Here is a 19,907-nt window from a genome sequence, read left to right as displayed (position 1 = left end):
TTTACCTCATAACAACATAATAATTATGGTATATAAATATAAATATGGTACATAAATAATTATGGTACATGTTTGGATGTTTAGTCTTTTTCATTTAGAGACTGATAAGGCAAAAAAGATATTCGCAAAAGATCAACTTTCTCTGAAGAAAAACAAATGTTCTATCTGATGTTTGAATTCATCTAGGGAAGAATTTGCACATATTAAATATGTACTAAGTGCTGGAAATAGGAAGTAAGACATATTTCAAATCTAGATGATCATTTAATTTTAATAATGGAAAAAACAATGTTGCAGAAAAACATCATGTAAAACAATGCCTAGGACAGTAGAAAAATGGGCATAATTTTAAACATTAATAGTAGGTTCATCAAATATAATGGAAAACTCATATAATGGAATGTGTGGTTGCATTATTAATAGTAGTAAGGAGTCTGAGAAAAGGCATTGGGGCCATAGCTCTCAGGAGTAAAATGCTGAATTATTTGCCTGGCATGTAGAGTCCCTGTGTTCTATGCCTAATACTATACACCAAGTTAATAAAAAACATGAAAGTATGTTTATACTAAATATTATATGAAAAATAGCACAAATGTATTGGTTTCCATAGTAATCTATATATAAGGTAGATGAAGTTTTTGGTGAGAAAACAAAATAATATGCACACTTGTAATCAAAAATATGTGGAGGTATAGAAACATAACTTGTCTCTGTAGGTTTTTACTATCCTACTATTTTCCTGTATACATTTGATAAGATAAATACAAGGAAAGGAAAGATGATTTGACAGGAATGTCTACCAGAAATGAACTGTCTCTTCTTATATACAACAGATTGCTCTGCAATGAATTTCTAATCATAAAAATGTAAATAATTAAATAGAACCTTTTACAGTGAGAGGCAGAACACTCGATTCTGTCAGGTAAATGATGGCAGCCTTGTCCTCAGAACATTAGTCTCCTGTCCATCTAGCTGTCAGGGCTCATGATCAGCACTAAATCTTTCCAGAGACAAGTTGTCCCTGGTCCCTTAAAACATAATCAGCCTTCCAGACTCCCACTGGACACTCACTGGACTGGTTATCATTTCCTCAGAAGGGCACTGCACTCTTGAGACGTCTGACCTAATATTCTCTTCCCTTTTTAAATGGATAGGTGGCACATATTTGGCCTACAGCTTCTCCTCCCATTTATTAATTTTAGATGCTTCTTAACAGTACCTTACATATCTAATCTTATCTCGGCATCTGCTTTATTAAAATGTCTGCTTCAACAATCTTGAATTGTAAACTATTAACTATTTACTAAGGACAGTTTGCATCCCAAGTATCATGCTTTGTTTTTTTCTTGATCTTATTAAAGTGTTATTTTGCCATATATGAGTTATTTGGATGACCTAAGAATTATTCATTGAAAGGTGCATTGAAGACATTATTTTGGCTGGGAAGGTGGCTCACTGGTAGAGCGCTTGCCTTGCATGCCTGAGGCCCTGGGTTCGATTCCTCAGCACCACATAAGCAAAAAGAAAAAAGCCGGAAGTGGGGCTGTGGCTCAAGTGGTAGAGTGCTAGCCTTGAGCTGAAGAGCTGAGGGACAGCACCCAGGCCCAGAGTTCAGACCCCACGACCAGACCCAAATAAATAAATAAATAAAATAAAATACTGTAAATTCTGAAATGAATTCTATTTTTTAAAAAAAGACATTATTTTGTTTGTTATAACAAGAGTTTTTGAACTGAGAACTGAGAGATAATTTAGGTAAAGACAAAGCATGCCACAGCCTACAATCTTGAAGAGAAGTCATCTGTATCACTGTAGGAATACACAAATGCCTAAAGTAAGTCCCATCAGCTCATAGGACTGTTTTTCATGCATAAGGTACAGTTGAACTTTGCTGAGGTGGTCCTGGTTTACATCTGTTGACCTGCACTAACTTTGAATAGTGCCCTCTTGCTCACAGAATGGCCCAGTTTGAGTGACAAATCACAGTCATCCTGCATACACTTCACATAAAAATGAGTGAGGGTGTTCTGCTTCTGCCACTGGAGGGAGAACCTTTCATCAGTCTACCAAGAAAGCAGATGTGAAACCCAAAACAGCTGTATGCGTTGACTGAGGAATCTGACTAAATCTGAAGGAATATTGGTAGAGATTTTTCATCATCATTTGAATAAAATGTTGTAATTCAAATGCAATGAACTGATAAGGCCATTTGCATACTTGTATAAGAAAAAGGAAAAATGTTGCTTCTTTCACTGTATACATGTATGGGAAGAAATAATGGGCGGTTATATACATATATATTGATTATTCTATGGTTTTGACTTATACTTTGTTACTTTTTAAAAAAAAAGTTATTTCTTTATTGTGAAAATACCGTACAGAAGGTTTACAATTACACGAGCAAGGTAATGAGTACAGTTCTTATCAAGCATTGTAGCCTCCTCCTTTGTTTCCCCTTCCCATCCTTGCCCTCCCATCTTCCCCCCCCCCAACCCCCACCAAAGTTGTACAGTTGGTTTTTCGACATAATGACTTGTACATCTCATTGTTGCAGTGGGTCCACCTGTATTCCTATTTAAACGATTTGTTTTTTCCCTTCCCCTCCACAAATTATACCAACATCAAATACAGTGAAAACAAGGATTATACCGTGGGGGAGGGACATACAAAGCAACAAAGAAATCATGTCCCTGCGCTCTTCAGCTCAAGGCAAGCACTCTACCACTTTGAGCTATGGCGCCACTTCTGGTTTTCTGGTGGTTTATTGGAGGTAAGAGTTTCATGGACTTTCCTGCCCCGGCTGGCTTTGAACTGCGATCCTCAGATCTCAGCCTCCTGAGTTGCTAGGATTACAGGTGTGAGCCAGAGCCACCGGCACCCGGCCAAAGAAATCATCTTATAAATATGTTAGAAACAATCGCATGAAAGAAAAAAAAAAAAACATTTGAATCCTTATCTTGGGGTTCATTTCTCCTAACATCAACTTATCTGACAGTTTCTGTTTGTCTCAGAAATATACTAGTATTTGCAAATAAGGGAAGCCATGGGACCTATGTTTCTTTGGGCCTGGCTTACTTCATTTAATATAATTTTTTCCAAGTCTTTCCATTTCCTAACAAATGGGGCAATGTCATTCTTTCTGATGGAGGCATAGAATTCCATTGTGTATATATACCACATTTTCTTGATCCATTCATCTACTGATTATGTTCATCGATATAGCCTCACAGGAATCATGATTCTTACAAAAGAACTATCAAATTCTGTTTGTTACTATTTTTTGAAATGATTACATAGCTTTATCTTCTAGAAACAAATATTGCTAATACAAATTTAACAGTATTACTCAGCCAATGTAAAACTGAGATACTGGGGACGTATACTTGATCAAAGACTATCAATTCTTTCCTTTCTCCACTTAGAAATTAAATAAATACATCTGCTCAGAAGTCATGACTATCAGAATTGTAGGTATTTCATATCATTGAAAGCAAATAATTTACTGGGTTCTTTTACTGCTCTTATGATTTTTATGTTAGCAAGTTCAATTAGCTGTATTATTATAGTATCACTGTTAATGTTTGTTTAATTAACTGAGCAAAGGCATAAGTACCTTGATTAGACAAAAGTATATCTGAAATTGATATTCTGCATACTTAAGTTAATGTTTCTTAACTCAATTTGTATAATTGGTATTTTTCTCCCAAGCTTCTATATGCATTGTCAGCCTTTAGCCTAAATATCTCTAAGAATATGACATCCTTGAAATATGAATCTATAAACTTGTGTTCAATTTTCAGGCAAAAATAAGGGTATAATTTGGAAAGAAGTGATTTCACTAAAGTTTCACAGCTACTTAATGACCAAAGAGTTCCATATAACTATCATATCATGGGAAAAATGATTTGACACATTAATTCAACTGTCTTAACGATTATATTTTTTGTATGTAGTTACTTAGAGGAATGTCTTCTTTAAAATGTGCTGAGAGGTTTGCTAGGAAGAAATTATTATCAAATATTTTAGGAACCATAAAGCAATAGATTGTAATCATCAACTATTTAAACCTATCACATAGTTCAAAGAAGAAGTCCTCTACATTTTTCTCCCTTTCCAATGATAATGATTGCTATAATGATTGTGGTACAGTGCTATAGTAAAATTAATAATCATATATATATGCATCGATAAGTGGCATAGAGTACATATAACCATTATAACCATTTTAATGTAATTAGACATATGATCATGTGATCATTGTGCCAATTTAATGGATATAAAACAGTACTTAATTGTGATTTCATCAAACTCCCTTGTTTGTGAAGTAGGTTATTGAAAATAATCTGTGAATAAAGTAGAAAAGCACTAAATTAATAGCACCTATTCTTATATTTTGGTTATCTGACTTTCTGTGTATTATGTGCTAATTTGTATTTCAATATTTTAAACTAACTAATACTATTTTAGTAAACCATACAAATATTTTACTTAATTTGATTGTTTTTGGTAAGTTGTGGGTCTTGAACTCTGGGCCTGGGGGCCATCCCTGAGCTCTTCAACTCAAGGTAAGCACTTTATCACTTCCTATTTTGCATAATTATTATCACCTGATCATCTTCTAGATGTCGATGTAAATATGAGTAAAATGTCCCCAGAGAAAAGTGTTATATAGAATACAGAACACTTGGATTCAGTGTTAATAGTAATGCTGTGTGACTTCTATGGGCCATAATTTTCCCTTATATCCTTTATATTTAGGATATCTATCATTTCTTTGTTATCTAGCAAAATTTGAAAGTTATTGTATTTGTAAAAAATGGTACATTTTGGGCATGGTAAAGTGGATCAGCTAGTTTTCCTTTTCCATAAATCAACAAAAAATAGAAAAGAAAGAGAAAATTTCTCCAGCACCACCTTTGGAAAGGAAGGAGAAGTCTGTAATCAACAATCAAAATGAATGGAAGAGTTGTACATGTCTGAAAGATGTGGAAAAATGGTTGTTTTTTATGTTAAAGACAAACTTCTGAGGCACAATCAAAAACAGATGCACTCTCAGCAGATGTGGGCCTTTTCTAAAACTGGCTTGCTAAAAGCAAAATAAAATGCAAAGAAAGTCAATTTGCTAAAGCTAAAAAAAGAACCACACAGCCATATAGACACAACTTATTATCACTGAAGTAAGATGAGGATCTTTGTACTTTGTGTAATTCTAGACTTACCTGTCTCAGCAGTATGGACTATTTGATGGTGAGAGAGTTTGCAATATATAATCATTACTCTATGCAAAACAAATGGAATTCCTTAAAATGACATTGAAGGAAATTGTCATAGTTAAAATATTAATTTAATAAATTAAAAAATTAATTAATTCACCTGTGTTTGCTGAAGTAGCCAGGAATAATATAAAGTTAGATACAGATTTATCATCTATTTCCAGATATTTTTGAAAATATTTACAAGTTAATCTGCATATAATTTTAAAAATGAGAACACATCAAGCCAAAAAATTCAGAGCAAAACAAGAAATTGCAAACAATTTTTCTATTTCCAGGCAACTAGTACTTCCAGGCAACTAGTATTTCCAGGCAACCTAGCTTTCTTGACTCAACTAGCTAGCTTTATAGACACTTTTAGTTCATATTTCTATTGAAGTCATACTTTTCTTTGTCAACAATTAGCTATCAGTCATGGTGTCTGGACAGTTCAGGAGGCTCTGAACTCATATTTCAGGTTCATTTATTTTATTTTATTTTTATTGTGAAAATACTGTACAGAGGGGTTACCATTACATGGGCGAGATAATGAGTACATTTCTTATCAAGCATTATAGCCTCCTCCTTTGTTTCCCCTTCCCATCCCTGCCCCCCCTACCCAATCCTCCCCGCCCCTCCCCCGCACCAAAGTTGTAAAGTTCGTTTTCAACATAACGACTTGTACATCTCATTGTTGCAATGGGTCCCTATTTAAACGATTTGTTTTTCCCCTTCCCCTACAAAAATTATACCGACATCAAATACAGTGAAAGCAGGGGCTATACTGTGGAGGAGGGACATACAAAGCAACCAAGAAATAATCTTATAATTGTGTTAGAAACAATCGCATGAAAGAAAAAAAAAACATTTGACTACATATCTTAGGGTTCATTTCCCTAACATCAACTTATCTGACCTTTTCTGCTTGACTCAGACATATACTAGATACTGCAAATAAGGGAAACCAGGGGACCTATGTTTCTTTGGGCCTGGCCTACTTCATTTAATATGATTTTTTCCACGCCTTTCCATTTCCTAACAAATGGGGCAATGTCATTCTTTCTGATGGAGGCATAGAATTCCATTGTGTATATATACCACATTTTCTTGATCCATTCATCTACTGAGGGGCATCTGGGTTGGTTCCATATCTTAGCTATGGTAAATAAGGCTGCAATAAACATAGTCGTGCTGGTAGCTTTAGTGTGGTCTTGTTTGTAAACATTTGGGTAAATGCCCAAAAGTGGGATTGCTGGGTCATAGGGGAGTTCTATGTGGAGTCTTTTGAGGAAACTCCATACTGCTTTCCAAACTGATTGAACAAGTTTACACTCCCACCAACAATGCAGTAAGGTTCCCTTCTGTACACATCCCCTCCAGCATCTGTTGTCATTAGAGTTCTTGATTATAGCCATTCTAACTGGGGTAAGGTGGTATCTCAATGTAGTTTTGATTTGCATTTCTTTTATGGCTAGGGAGGTTGACCATGTCTTCATGTGTCTATTGGCCATCCTTCTTTCCTCTTCAGAGAAGTTTCTCTTTAAGTCTTTAGCCCACTTATTTATTGGGCAGTTGTTTCTTTGAAGATTTTTTGTTGGGGGATTTAATTTTTTGAGTTCCAGGTATATTTTAAATATGAGACCCTTATCCTTTGTATGGCTAGTGAAGATCTTCTCCCAATCATGGGCTTTCTATTGATCTTGCTAGCTATGTCCTTTGCCATTCAGAAGCTCTGCAATTTCATGCAATCCCATTTGTCCAAACTTTCTTTGATTTGTTGCGTTTCTGGGTCTCTATTAAGAAAATTTCAGCCTGTGTTCAGGCTCATTTAGAATATGATAGATGTTGAAATCCAAGATGACCCAGTTCCCTTCAATGATGATACTGGGGAATTTAAATGTTTTTAAGAAATGTAGAGACTGTTAGTTTTGGGGGGAACAATGCAGATTTTGCTCAAGGAGAAAAATACAGGGATTTCTTTATAAAGATTTCAGAAGAGCCCTGGTCCAAAGTCCCATGATGCTTGGTTTTTCCAAGCCTTTATTGAATCCCAGATGATAATTATTCATCATTTTTATATGCTTTGTTTGTTTAGTAAGTGGTTTTGTTAACTAGGATGAAAAGAAATTTATACTATAAAAATCCTTGAGAGACAGTGTTAATGGAAAGAAGATAGTTGCATTTTTTCATTTTAAATTGGTAGGATAATAAGAGAGAAGCAGAAAACTTTCCTCATCATTAAATGTCTGAGCCTCACATCTGCTAATGCCATTAGGTACCTAATGACAAAGCTTATGTTATATGGGCAAGGTTCCACAGCAGTGCAAAATTACCTATTTAGCAACAAATATTTTAAATGAGTATTTTTTATTCACAGAAAATATAGTCTAGTAAAAATATGGGTACTAACACCAATTTCTGTCAAAGGTCCAAAGTTCATAACAGACACACACACACAAAAGTGGGTTTTATCACAACTAAATTAAACTCCAGTTGGCCAATATTTTTATTGCATATAAATTAACTTCTTACACATAGTAAGGGGTTTCACCATGACATTTCATACATGCAAGTAATCTTCTTTAATCATATTCCCTACCCACTTTAGACTCAGTAAGTATTTGAGATATAAATATCTTTTGTTTTTCCTAATACCCCCTTTCCTTGAGTTTAGAATTTTTTAAGAAATATTCTTATGTGTGAAATGAAATAATTAGGCATAGTGAGAAAAACTAACTTTCAAGGTATGTCATCAAGCTAAATGTAAAAACAATTATGAGAAAAATGATTCATACTTTCAGTTCCAAGGGGAACCAAATTGTTATTTTATTCCATTGCTTTTGTTATTCATTTTATTTTTATATAATATTTTATTATGCCAGTTCATGCATGTGTTTAAGACAGAGCAAAGCAGTCACATTTCAAGGCAAATGAGTTATCTAACTCAAAGCTGTTAGTCTTTCTGCAGGTTTTCATATTTTATATTGTGTGTATTGTGTATTGACATACTATATATTGTTATTTTCAATGTGAGCTCACGATTGTGTATTGATCGTCTGTGCTCTTCATATGGTTTTCTTTTCACTGTTCATTAATAACCTCCCATGTAGGTTAACTCTTCACAGTTGCTCTTACTATCATTTTCCACCCCTCTCTAGTTGTATATGTTCTGCCTCTGATACAAAGTTGTACAGTTTGGAATAAACACTTCAAATCTCAACAATCCAGTACTATTTTTAACTATATATTTTATGCCCTCTGTTAATTTGAATTACAAAAACTTTATATTTTGAAAGCTTTATAATTTGACATTTAAAATACTGTATTATTATGATCAAATATATACTAAAGTGGGATATCATCAGAATCCACTCTAGAGGTTGTAAAATATAATTCAAATTTAAAAGATCAAATCCAGGGGCTGGGAAGGTGGGTCAGTGGTAGAGCTCTTGCCTTGCATGAACGAGGCCTTGGGTTCAGTTCCTCAGCACACATAAGCAGAAAAAGCCAAACGTGGTGCTGTGGCTCAAGTGGTAGAGCACTAACCTTGAGCTGAAGAGCTGAGGAACATCCCCAGGCCCAGAGTACAGGCCCCACGACCGACCAAAAAAAAGAAAGATTAAATCCATAATGATTTCCAATAATGGTAAATTATCCAGGTATATATAAATGAAAAATATCAATGATGGAAGAAAATATTCTAAAAAATAATAGATTTAAAACCATAGATTTCCCAGACATTCTGAGCTGTCAGGAAGGATTTAACTAACAACCAGAAGAAATATGAGCAAACCTTTATTAATCAATTTGAAGATAATGTTCTATGGAAGATAGAGATGTATAAAATGAATACATTACTCAGAAATATGCAAATGTATATTTTATATGAATTTATTGAGTTTGGGATGCTCAATTTGGTCCCACTTTTCCCAAGTGAATTAAGCTCAGGATGCTAAAATTATAAGTTCCAAACTTATTAAGTAGAGGTGCTTTTCTTACCTAAGTTTTTATTTTAGGAAAGATAGAATGCATTCAATCAAGAGTCGAGCCAATGTTTTTAAATTTCACCTCCTTAAATGTATTAGAATTTTGGCAAGAATTCAGTTTAATTATGTCACTAAATCTCCCTGAGAAGAGAGGTGGTGTGCTTAGACTATGGAACTGGAAATCAACTTTTTCTTGTTCACATTTGCTACATGTGTTGCAGACATGCATCTATCAAATAAAAACATAAGGTGAATGTCTGACCTTAAGCATCATAAAATGTGTTATAAATGCAAGAAGTCCACTCCTTTAAATGTTAAAATATAAAGTTTATGCTAGGGTAATGAATAAATGGTCTTCATTTTCATCATTACACATGTGGGTGGGCATTTGTCTGTTTTGTTTCTGAGGCAAACCAAGTGTCTAGCAAAATGGCACAATGGGAGCTTTTGATTATTAAGTGTTCAATAAATGTAGAAATGAGTAGTTGTATCCTGAGGTAAATAATTAATAATTATCACTTTTTTAGTGAAGATAAAAGCATTTCTGAGAAGTTTCATTTACTTGCCCCAATCTTCCAGCAAGTAATACAGGTAAAATTCATTAAAAAGGCCCAAGAGTATTGACAGAGTTTCTTCTGAGTCTCTGAACTTTCAGGCTTGCATCTTCTAGTTTCATGTCAAACAGCAACCATAGAGATGTCTTAAATATACAGGTCATATCAGGCATCTGCAATGATCTAACCTTGGATTCCAATTGAATATTTTCCTACTTCATTAAGAACAGGAAATTCCTTCCAGGGTTTCCATCTCAAAATGCTCTCTCTTCAAACTTTCATCCAGCCTGTCTAATGCTTCTTGTGTTCCTAGTATTTCTTCAGGTATTACTTAATCACTGAACACATCTGATAACCCTATTACTTATTGTCTAGTCCCAAATGCCAGATCTTGCTCAGTCAGCCATCTTATATATATATATATGAATACACAATATATGCAATATATATACAATATATACAATATATTATACAATATATACTATATATACAATGTATATTGTTATTATATACATTGTATATATAGTGTATATATATATAGTATGCATATTAAACATTATGTATATATACATTATATATACACAATACATATAATATATATTGTATAACAAATACCAGATCTTGCTCAGTCAGCCATTATATATATGGGCTATATATGTATATACATATCTCATATACATACAATATTCTCATATATATTGCATATAAATAAACTTTTAATCAGGAAATAAGACTAAGTATAATATGTAAGTGTGCCACACTGTGTGTTTTTAATCTGTCTTCTGCTTAATTTTACCATAATACTGACCATATTACATAGCAACTTACTTAATTACTTATGACTCTAAAATTAACAAATCTAAGTGTCCTAAGATATTCAATATGGTACTATTGGGAAAAGCCCAATATCTTGGTAAATTCCTAATTTAAACACATAGGTTGAGAATAAAGATCAATTGGTAAAATAGTTGCCAAGCAAAGTACAACACCAAGGATTCAATCTGGCTTTCAAAGAAAAAAGTACTGAATAAGTGAATGAATGGAAAGGAGATTTCAGGCAAAACTGCAGTAAACTTGTAATTCCCAAATCAAGAAACTATTTTAATTATTTCTCATAAAATTGATTTTAAATGGAGAAACTTTCTGATACTAGGTCTAATCTGCAACAAGTAAAACAGATGAAAAAATATGATTCCTCTCACAATTGCAACACAAATTAAGACTATGACTCAATGTGTAGGAAAAGTAACTGTTATGTGAAGAAAACTAAAAATTAATTGCTTAATGTAGAGACAAAAAAATGAAGGAAAAGTTAAAATTCAAGCTCCAAAATAATTTTACTCTATCACATTTGAAATTTGTTTATAAATTTAATACTGTTTTATTTAAAATCCCTTTTATGTAATGTGTTAAAATCATGCTAGTTAAACCATCAAAAGCCAAAATTCTAAAATATTACAGAAAAACATTTTGAAAGAAATTTGTCTACACAAATAAAAAGAAAACAAAATTGCTGCTATCAAAACCTTATTGTAGTGAAACACAAAGAAATTAGCAGGAACAAAATTAAGCATACAAAATTATATATATAAAATTTGTGTATATAAAAATTTGATGTATGATGAGAAGTATTGGTTGGCTTAGAAATGAAAGGATGAAATACCAGGAAAGATACAAGTTATTAGAAATCAAAATTCAATCTCTAACTTAAACAGCAAATTATAGACATAATAAAGTATAAAACATCAAAGAAGGTAGTGAAAAAATGTTGGCCACTAGAACAGGAGAAGGCCAAATGTGAAACCAGAAAAAATGACAAAAATTAAAACTTAGCAAGAATTTATGGGTATATAGCTCATTTTACAAAGCAGGGATATTTAATTGAGAGATAATTACCACAAATCTGGTGTACAAATATTTAAAGGGAAGGAAAAATACCAGTAAGTATATAAAAGTAGGCAAACATTTACTGGTGACATGGAAGAGATCTACTAGACCTATTAGTAATAAAAATATGAACATGTGATATTTTTATATTCATTCATAGAATGTGGAATTTGCTTTATCAGTATTGCCAAGGCAATACCAATAAATATCTGAAGAAAAAATCAAGTACATTATTTTTATATGACAAGTACCAAAATAGTGTTCACACCAGGTGTTGGTGGTTCATGCTTATAATTCTAGCTACTCAGGAGCCCAAGATCTGAGGATGGCAGGCAGGAAATTCCATGAGACTCACATTTCCATTTTACCATCAAAAAGCCAGAAGTGGAGCTATGGCTCAAGTGGTAGAATACTAGCTTTAAGCATAAAAGCTCAAAGACTTTAATCCAAGCCCCATGAATGACAGACACACAAAACATAGTTCACAAAAATAAAAAGAGAAAGAAATAGAGATACTCAATTACTGAGTAACAACAACTCTTCTAGAATATAGAATTATACTATGTAATTATTAAAAAGTAAATAGAATGATATCAATGTTTTCAGCATATTATTTCATTGATGTTTTCAAAAAGGACTTTGATCAGTCTCTAAACCTATCAAAGCACAATTTATCCAGTTAGATTATGTAAAAAAGTATATAATTCTATTCACAAATGAGATAGGTACACTGTGATTTCAGAGTAGATTTCAAAAATTAAAGATACAATAAATTATATTTAGGAAAAAAGTAAAAACAATCTTTTTAAAAAATTCTTAATGCCTTTGTTTATAGATTTGCAAGTTTTTTGAGTTTATTTATTGATCCTTAATGCAACAATCATTGCTACTAATAAAATAATATACTTTGCAGACAGATCAACTCTGTTCATTAAAACTGAGTTTAGAGCTGGGCATGGTGCCTCACACCTGTAATCCTAGCTACTTAGGCTGAGATCTGAGGGTCATTTTTCAAAGCCATCCTAAGCAGGAAAGTCAGTGAGACTCTTATCTCCAATAAACCACCAGAAAGCTGGAAATGGCGCTGTGGCTCAAGTAGTAGAGTGATAGCCTTGAGCTGAAGAGCTGAGGGACAGTACCCAGGCCTAGAGTTCAAGCCCCATGACCAACAAAAAACAAAACAAAACAAACAAACATACAAATAAAAAACAACTGAGTTTAGTAATCTTGGTAATATAGATACTAGTCTTCAGAACTTTGGCATAATCCCAAAGATTGTAAATATTCTCTTGGAATTACTTCAATGTGAATTTTTTTAGAAGAATGGGGAAGTATAATTTTTCATATAACATATTTTAAAGTGACCACTGGGTAGAGAATGTATTAAAATGAAAACCAAATTCTCCATATCAACTTATATCCATAGAGACTGACAGGACATAAATTAGATTTAGAAATGATACAACATTTCATGACATTCACATTTTCTAAATCTTTGCTGCTTTTACACATCAGATAAATGCTTCAAAGCTGTTAAAATTTGTGCAAACTGATGGCATCATAATGAGTCTTATTAAATTATAAAACACCCTAAAAATCTTTAGGAATGAAAGAAATGGGATATAATACTTCTGAATACATATATAAGTACTATATTCTTGGCCTGGGATCTTAAAAGACTGAAGTATTTTCATGATATTAACATAAGATGCTTTTAGATAAGTTGTTTCAAAAAAGAAGAAAATATTCGAATGAGTACAACAGAAACAGCCAACCATAATCTTTTTCCCCAATCTATGCAAGTTATGACACTTGGAAATCTTTCACAAATGATTTTTACTAAGAAAATCTCATCAATAAAATAAGTACTCACCTGCCACCTGCACAAGATAGCAGATTAGCTTATAGAATAAAGCCATTAGAATAAAGCTCAATCATGCCAGTTATAGCTTATGGTGTTCTAGTTAATGTGGCTACCTTGAGAAGAAAGTATTCCTGACTCAAGTCATAACACAGTCACAGAGCATTGCAGAAAATGGTTCTGTTAAGGATAGGCATCTAGGATGACTGTGAGGTAAATGTATCCATATATTTAAATTGATCACACATTGTGTAGCTTTAAGTTATATGGACTTAGAAATCCTACCAAAGATTAACTTGATAGCTAAACTTGATGACTACTAGTCTAAAAGATTATATGGAGAACCAAATAACACACTGGTCATCCACAATGAAAATACTAAAATTAAATCCAATATATTTTATATACAATTCTGATCCAGAATGGTAGCAACAGGTTGGAGACCCAGATCTATGTGAAATTTACTTTCACATCTCCATTGCTCAGCACAATCTATCTGAATTTGTCCTTTACTTTGTTTAAAAATAAGAAGAAACAACATGGCCCTTCGTATTCTAGAATAAAGACCTGCAGGTCATTGCCTCTTGAAAAAAAAAAAAAAAGAAGAAGAAACATTACAATCTCAGCAAACATTTTTCCCCTGGGAGAAAAGGATGCCTAGAGTTCAGAATTTTACTATCAAACTCAATTATGTACTCTATATACTCTTTACAAGGCTGTTGTTATTCTAATGTCACATTAGGTGAGCAAAATAAAGAAAAATTTAAAAGATCTTCCATATCTCAAAGACCATTGCTCTCTCCACAATGTTTCTGTCTATCACATTGACCTAAACTTTTCCCAGAACTGTAATGATAGAAAGAAGTCTTTAGCATTTCCTCTGCACATCAATACAAGAATCCCAGATAAGACCTTGTGGGCACTGAATAGAGAGCTGATGAGTAATAAATGTTTGCTGTTTTAATAGCTAAAGCCATTTCCTGAAATATGGGACTTCAGTTAGCCATACAATTTTAGTATTGAGTTAGATACTGCAAAAACTGGGAGAAAAAGTCTGAAATCTTATTACCCTCATATTAAATACAAGAATATGCTAATAAGTAGCAGAATCAGAGGGCTTAATGAAATACATCCACTGTCTTATTTTATTGAAAATAAATTGGGATTGATATAATTTTCACTATTTGGATACAATTTGTTTGGTATATCTACAAATAAACAATTTTTGCTATGGTATTACATAGTCTTCTTAAAAATAAAGTACCCATTCTACTTTCAAGAAAATGTATCTACCACAAATACTCTTGCTTTTAATTCTTTTTGTAACTTCCCTTCTCTTTTAGTCTATTTTCCCCAACTCTCCTCTCCTTTTACTTTCCTTCCTATTTTCTCCCTCCCTATATCCTTTCTCTCTTTTATTTTGAATTTTATTTATTTTTATTGGAAAGGTGATATACAGAGGGGGCTACAGTTGTATAGATCAGATAAGGAGTCATTGCTTTTTTAAAAGTGTCACACCTCTTCCCTCGTTTTCTCCCAGATTTTCCCTTCCCTGCCCCTCCCCCCTCCTCTCCTCCACCACAAGTTGTATAGTTCATTTTCAACATAGTATCATAGTGAGTATCACTGCTGAATTTGTTCACCCTTTGTCCCACCACTTCTGTGGGTCACTTTCTCTTCTCCAAACAGATAAACTTGCATACAAGACAAAAAGTACAGAAAACAAAAACAGCAACAAAAGGGTACAAATAAAACAAAAAAAACCCCACAAAAACTAAAATGAAAAACCTCTCATTTCCATTTCTTTGATAACATAGTTTGTTATTATCGTATACATAGCTATTGAGACTTTGTGATCCTCTCCTTCTCTCTTTTCTCCTACATCCCCAATTATATTGGTTACTTTTACTTATAGTCTATTTTAATTTGAATGACATGGCACTCAGGAACACAAGCTCAGTGCAAAGAACACAGGAATTTGAGTCTTGAAATCAATATTTACCAACAAGATGACAGTAAATTACCAGAATTCTGTGCCCCAGTTTGTCTATTTGTAAAATGAAACAAATTGTAATATTTAGCTTTGCTCTCCTTAGATGGTTGACTGGCCTGGCTACATATAACCTTCAAGGTTAAACATTTATCACCAGAATTTAGGCTACATTTTCCCACATAAACATCTAGTATTGCTGATGGCAAATATCATGGCTCTCTTATTCTCTTTCTTGCTTACAAATTGTCCAATCAGCATTCTCTGTGCTCAAAAATTTAGCACCCTCTGTTTATTGTTGACATCCTAAGGTATATATATTTATTTTGACCAGAAGAGGGTTATTTATGATACCATAAATGTAGATCTTAGCAAGCAGATAAGCTCATATAGATAGTAATCATTTTTGCTGTGCTTAAACCTAGCATATCACATTGTATTTAGCACTCAGGCATTAAAAGAATATCTGCTGAATAAATAAATAGTCTTCCAAATTCAAAAGATATTCAACAATCTACACTGATGTAGGTCTTTAGTGGACTTAAAATCGTTTAAGTATAATGTTATCATTGTTCTGTCCCAGAGGTCTGTTATCATGTCATTTCAGGATAAAATATTAAGCATTAGGTTCTTTGCACAAATTTTCTTTCTTGGTCTTGAAACAGTCTAGAAATATGGATGACAAGTAAGGACTTGTGCCTCAAAGACTGGTCTGAAATCACTCTAGTAGGAAATGTTAGCACTGAATCTAGCACTTATATTGATGAGGAAGTCCAGGGTTCTCACTTGATACCTGCCTGCATGTGCATTCTTTTTCTGAAGCCTACATCTTCTCCCAGGGCCTGTCTTTCTCCTTGACCCATGATAGACATCTCTCATATGTGATCATCATCCTCTCAGGATCTCAACTGCCATTTTTCAGTTTCCTCTTCTCCCTTCCTTCCTTCGGGCTTCTGCCTCATTCTTCCATTCCTGAGTAATTTCTATCATATTTATGTAACCGAAAAGTATTACATTCATCTATTTAATGGTTGAATGACATGTGAAACATTTTCTTTTATTGCTCTGACAAATGAGTGTTTCATAGTATAGAATGGAATAAAATTGAAGAAGAATTTTGCTTGTTTGGATCATCTAGATAGAGAATTCATCAGTTATGACATATCACCTTCAAATTCAATTTAGGTTTCCATCCTTTGAATGTGTAATTATCATAGAATTATTTTGTTCTCCCATTCACATGTTTATGAACAATATTTGATTAGAAAGCAGAGTTTAAAAATCTATACATATAAGGGAAAAATCATTCATTGATTACCATATTCACAAACCATATTACTGAAACTTGAAGTTAATAAATTTTGAAAGTAAATATATTTGAATATTTTTACTTGGCAAACTGCATTTTAGAATTTTTGATTCATGAATTTTTAAATAAGGCATTTTTCAGCATTCTTAAAATGCATCTTCTTAGTCAAATCTTAATTAAAGTTACTATTTGGGAGAGATAAATGACAAATCCTTTTGAAAAATCAGATTACAGCCAGATTGTTGTGAACATTTAAAAAAATCAAATCAAGCTGAAGAAATGTAAAAGAACTTGTCAAGATGCCATAGTGTCTCTTGACACAGAATCCATGACTAGAGCTTTTAGTGACAACAGAAGATTTGGTTTCAAAGTTGAGCAATATAAAAATCAATACAGTGTCTCCTCTTTATCCTCTTGATAGAAACTAATGAGGAAGCAAGCTTTGCTTCTGTTTAGATATTAGGTTCCAATTTAGGAAGTCTCTAAATACATGACTTTGGAGATTTATTTTAGAAACCAGAAAGTGTACATATTGACATCATTATATCCAACTAAACACAAATGAATGAGAAGTTCAGCACGTTTAACTACTTTAAAAACTGAAGACATAAACTCTCATAACTGAAGCCTTAAAGAGCTAATTATAACCTTCACAGATTTACTTTCTAACATGCATTTCTTCATTGACTAGAGTAATATAGGTTGTCCATACTATGATGATGAAATATTTTCCATATTAACTGTATAACCAATTCAGTGTTAACTGTATAATGTGTTTACCACATATACATATGTGGTAAGGAATTCACATTCAGGCTTTCTGTCTTTGAAGCTACTAAGAAAAACCAATAAAGCAATCATTGAGTCATTTTATTTTTCAGTTGGAATCATATCCTGGCTTATTGAATGTGAAAAATTGAAGGAAGTACAATGTATTACTTTCCTTCATTTCTTAGATAAAACAAATGTGGCCCATGAGGTTGAGTCATTGACATGAGTTCAGACTGCTGAACTTGGGCCCTGCCAAATAAGCCACACACAGAGTTCATTAACTCTGAAGAGTGTGATGATAATTCTGGAGCCAGTTACAGATATATAATGTAAGTATCAAAAGAAAACATTTTTACTTAAAATACAGCAACTCATTCTTTAGGCCATATGCATTTTACTAAGCAATTGTACTATTTGAAAGAGAACCTTGTGCTTGTAAAACTATACAGGTTGTTACTCTAGAGAAACCTCTGCTTTTACATCATAATACAATGAAGGTCAGTGTTCTACTTGTCTTCTTTACAATTTTATAATATACTCAAAGGGATTTTACACTATGATGAAACATGTAGAAGGCATAATTCACTGGTAGTGTGTGCTCATGCAGAACATTTAAGAACCTAAGGAAAAGGATAAATAAAGCAAAACTAAACCCACAAAGCTAGTATTACTTCGCCTTTAAGACAATCTCTACCTTCTGAGAGAAAATAAGAGTCTTACTAGCTATACACAACAACAAACTATTCACTCTAGCTACACACTGAAATGATCATAATAATTTATTTTGAGCAATGACATACATATAATTACAAAGCCATGTTTCCATCATTGTTGTATTTGCATCCTGGAATTCCAAACAAGACTATATTCTAAAATAATGTGATTTAAACCTATATTCATTTAAAACAAGTTCCATGATAGTGTGTCCCAGGTTTTTATAGGACTTATGTTTTCACAAGATCCAGGTGTGGCGCTGAGCATTTCCTTTCCCTATCAGAAAGACTTCAAAGTTTCATTGAAACAGCCCCGTCTTGTTCCTGTTAGACTACAGGTTTGTGATTGGTGATCTCTCTCCCCTACCCTCTCTCTCTTTCTCTCTCATTCTCTCTCTCTTACACACACATACACACAGTTAATTACTTGTAGACAGCGAATTAAAATAATTAAAACAAAGCGGATTCCAGTAGAATGAAACATTTTTCTAGTAAACATTGTTATGATACATTTTCACCTTTGGTAGGCATGTTAGCTAAATTTAACATCATATTTATAAATGTTGCTTTATACCAGAAAGTTGCCATTCCTCCATAAAGACTGTGAAATATTGGTAGACAGGAAAACAATAAATATATTATGTGGGGGAAAAGGTGCTGAAATAACTTTTGTCTTAAACATGCAGAATCATCCAGAAAGTTCATCAATGGCATTCATTCCCTCATTTTAGTCAGTCATTTCTGCTCCATTTCAATCCTCCCGGTAACTGAACCCATTATTAGTTTATACTACTTACAGTCAAAAACAAGGGAACTAACGTTAATGCTTCAGAAATAGGCTCATTTCATACTGGCTGAGAGTAAGGTTTAGTCAGAGAATTAAATAAAGACAAATATGACCCAGGACCCTCCGGAAGGGCAAATTACTTAACTTTTGAATGCTTTTTAAAAGAACGGAAATAAGTAAGAAGAGGCAAATACCCCCAACTCTGAAATAAAATAAATAGTTGTAAATTCTTAAATCCACTCACCAGTTTCCCAAATGCAGGGTCAGTAATAAGAACATCAACCTCAGCCCTCTACTTTGACTCCACAGAAGAAAAGGGGAAAAGAGAAAGGCTTTCCAAGAACCCATCAGGATCGGGTTTTGTTTTGTTTTGTTGTTTTGTTTTGTTTTCTTTTTCTTTTGGGTTTTTGTTTTTCTCTTTTCTGTTGGTGCTGCTCTGTCTCAGTTTCCCGGGCAGGAGTTTTCCTCACACCTCACGGCAGCAGAGTGAGTAAGAGAAGGGGAGACAGAGGAAGGGAAATACACCTCCCAGCCAGGTAGGATGCGACTCCCAGCAGAACTGAGCAGGAGCACCAATCAGACCGGGCGGATGCTGGCATAAATTAGTTCATAAAGAGTCGGGCCAATCAGTGTGCCACGGAGGCGGGGCTTCCCCTACTAGAAACCGAGCCCAGTAGGGAAAAGGGCTTCGAGTTTGGGGGTTATTTTTTTTTCTTTTTCTTTTTCTCTTAACAGAAAAATAAACCTCTTTTCCCTCCCAGACACGGAGAAACGTGTGAGTGGGTTTGACAGCCTCG

At 33.5% G+C, this 19,907-nt stretch overlaps 1 protein-coding gene across 1 annotated transcript in view; it reads right to left on the bottom strand.

Annotated features, from left to right (window-relative positions):
- Window positions 1-19,670, bottom strand: part of Gabrg1 (gamma-aminobutyric acid type A receptor subunit gamma1) — a 69,294-nt gene extending 49,624 nt beyond the window's left edge. The window contains exon 1 of the mRNA XM_070012238.1: window positions 19,355-19,670. Within this exon, the coding sequence (XP_069868339.1) occupies window positions 19,355-19,458 (104 nt within the window). The 5' untranslated portion in view covers window positions 19,459-19,670. The remainder of the gene's footprint in view (window positions 1-19,354) is intronic.
- Between the last annotated feature and the right edge of the window lie 237 nt (window positions 19,671-19,907).

This window comes from Dipodomys merriami, unplaced genomic scaffold (assembly GCF_024711535.1).
Source record: "Dipodomys merriami isolate MVZ:Mamm:240054 unplaced genomic scaffold, mDipMer1.0.p SCAF_9, whole genome shotgun sequence".
Classification (NCBI taxonomy): Eukaryota; Metazoa; Chordata; class Mammalia; order Rodentia; family Heteromyidae; genus Dipodomys; species Dipodomys merriami.
This window is presented reverse-complemented; position numbering and strand designations above follow the sequence as displayed.